Here is a 1,753-nt window from a genome sequence, read left to right as displayed (position 1 = left end):
CAAAAAATTTTATAAATTTGCTATTCCCTTGTTTACGGAGTAGGCATGCAGCAGGCAAACCCACTCCTGCTACTGGTCCCTTATGACATAGATGTGTTGGACATGTTATTATTTTAATGTTTAAATGCATTCACTTGGTGAAATGATTTCAGGTTGTGTTGTATTACTTTTTGAACATTTTCAGCGCATTTTAACAATATTGTGATAATACTCATAACTGTGATCATTTTTGGTAACTATAATCGGGATACTAAATTTCTATACCGTTTCATGTCTAATCGACATATAGAGCAAAGGATGACAAGATGAAGCTGTGACAGTCGATCTTCATTCACAATATATGCTTTATTTTGGGCTTTCTGTATACTGCTGTTGACACGCCTGGTGTGTGCTGGTCATATGGTCTGCTGTCGCAGCATGTTTTGGAAAAACAACACGGCCATTTATACGTTTCTTTAAAGCTTTGCTCACTTGTATCTTTAGGAAACTGAAGATTGTTTTGTATCTCAGACTGCTGTTTTTGATATTTCACACAGAGCCAGGACTTCCTTTTGCACATGCCTGTGGGTAATGGAAACCTGGGCCAGGAGGCAGCCACAGGGGACAGACTGACCACTGCTGCGCCTACACTACCCATGCTCCCTGCCCCAGACCTTACCGCACCAATGCCTGCTGATACAGTGTGCAGCTGTGAAGCCTGCAACGAGAGACGGTCAGTTCAGATTGATTATCCTTGAAGTAAATTTAGATTCTGTTGAGTAAGTTTAATTCTTTCGTGTATGTGTGTGTTAATGAAATCTTCAAAAATTCATGTCCTGACTTACAGGGAGATCTCTGCTGAGTCAGAGAGGGAGTCGCAGCAGCTGCAAAACCACTGGTCGGAGGTTCGCTACCTGGTGCGCTGCATCTACCGTCAGACAGGAACACCACTAGCAGATGACCATGACCAGCCCTTAGAGAGAGACAAGGAGGGAATGAAGGAGCTGGTGGACAGGTATAAAAACAAACACAGCTTTGCCTCATTTCTATCTTTTGGGGTATGTGTCCACTAGGGGTCTCTATTGAACTGCAGAAGCCTCTGAGGATGCAGGAAACAAGTCTGTAAAAACAATCAGAGGCCTGAAAGTCTACGAAAGCAGTGATGTCACCAAACTGACACTACTTCCTTCTTTACTGTAATTGGCCAGGTTGAAAGCTCCATAAAATTTAATCTTTACTTCCTTTTTATATGGCATATTTCCTGTTGAAACAATATGTTTCATGGCCATTCCATGACTCACTGAGCGAACATTTTAAACTGTAGACAAAGGGGAGATGAAGGTGAGAAAACCCGTTTAATTCAGTTGGAACATCAATGTGTGGCATTTCCGAAAGTTGTTTTGGCTGGACTGTTCATTTACACCCACTTATTCAGTCCAAATTTTAAGATTAAGAATTTTTTTTAAGATTGATTGCTTTATTTTCCACCAATAGGCTCTGTGAGAAGGACCCCTACCAGCTATATCAACGGCTGGAGCAGCAAGCTCGTGAATATGTCTTGGAAATGAAGGTGCGGCTACTGAAGCACCTCTCAGCAGGCTCCAAGACTGTGGGACAATCGGGGACCGTGGCTGCAGCCCAGGGACCTCCTCAGGCCCACCAGTTCATCTCCCTGCTGCTGGAGGAGTACAGTGCCCTCTGTCAAGCTGCACGCACCATCAGCAGCTTCCTACTCACCCTGGTCAGTTTGTCCTTCTCTGCTGCCAGAGGTGGT

The 1,753-nt window shown here is 43.8% G+C and overlaps 1 protein-coding gene across 1 annotated transcript; it reads left to right on the top strand.

Annotated features, from left to right (window-relative positions):
* Positions 1-541: 541 nt before the first annotated feature.
* On the top strand, positions 542-1,720 carry LOC147820363 (protein FAM193A-like; the record flags this gene model as incomplete). The annotated part of the gene is made up of 3 exons (XM_087170496.1): positions 542-712; positions 827-994; positions 1,474-1,720. Coding segments are annotated over exons 1-3 (570 nt in total), but the record flags the coding sequence as incomplete, so codon positions are not given.
* Positions 1,721-1,753: the final 33 nt, after the last annotated feature.

Source organism: Seriola lalandi, unplaced genomic scaffold (genome assembly GCF_002814215.2).
Source record: "Seriola lalandi dorsalis isolate HSWRI2012SDOR001 ecotype SW California unplaced genomic scaffold, Sedor1 jcf7180001963436, whole genome shotgun sequence".
In the NCBI taxonomy this organism is placed as follows: domain Eukaryota; kingdom Metazoa; phylum Chordata; class Actinopteri; order Carangiformes; family Carangidae; genus Seriola; species Seriola lalandi.
This window is presented reverse-complemented; position numbering and strand designations above follow the sequence as displayed.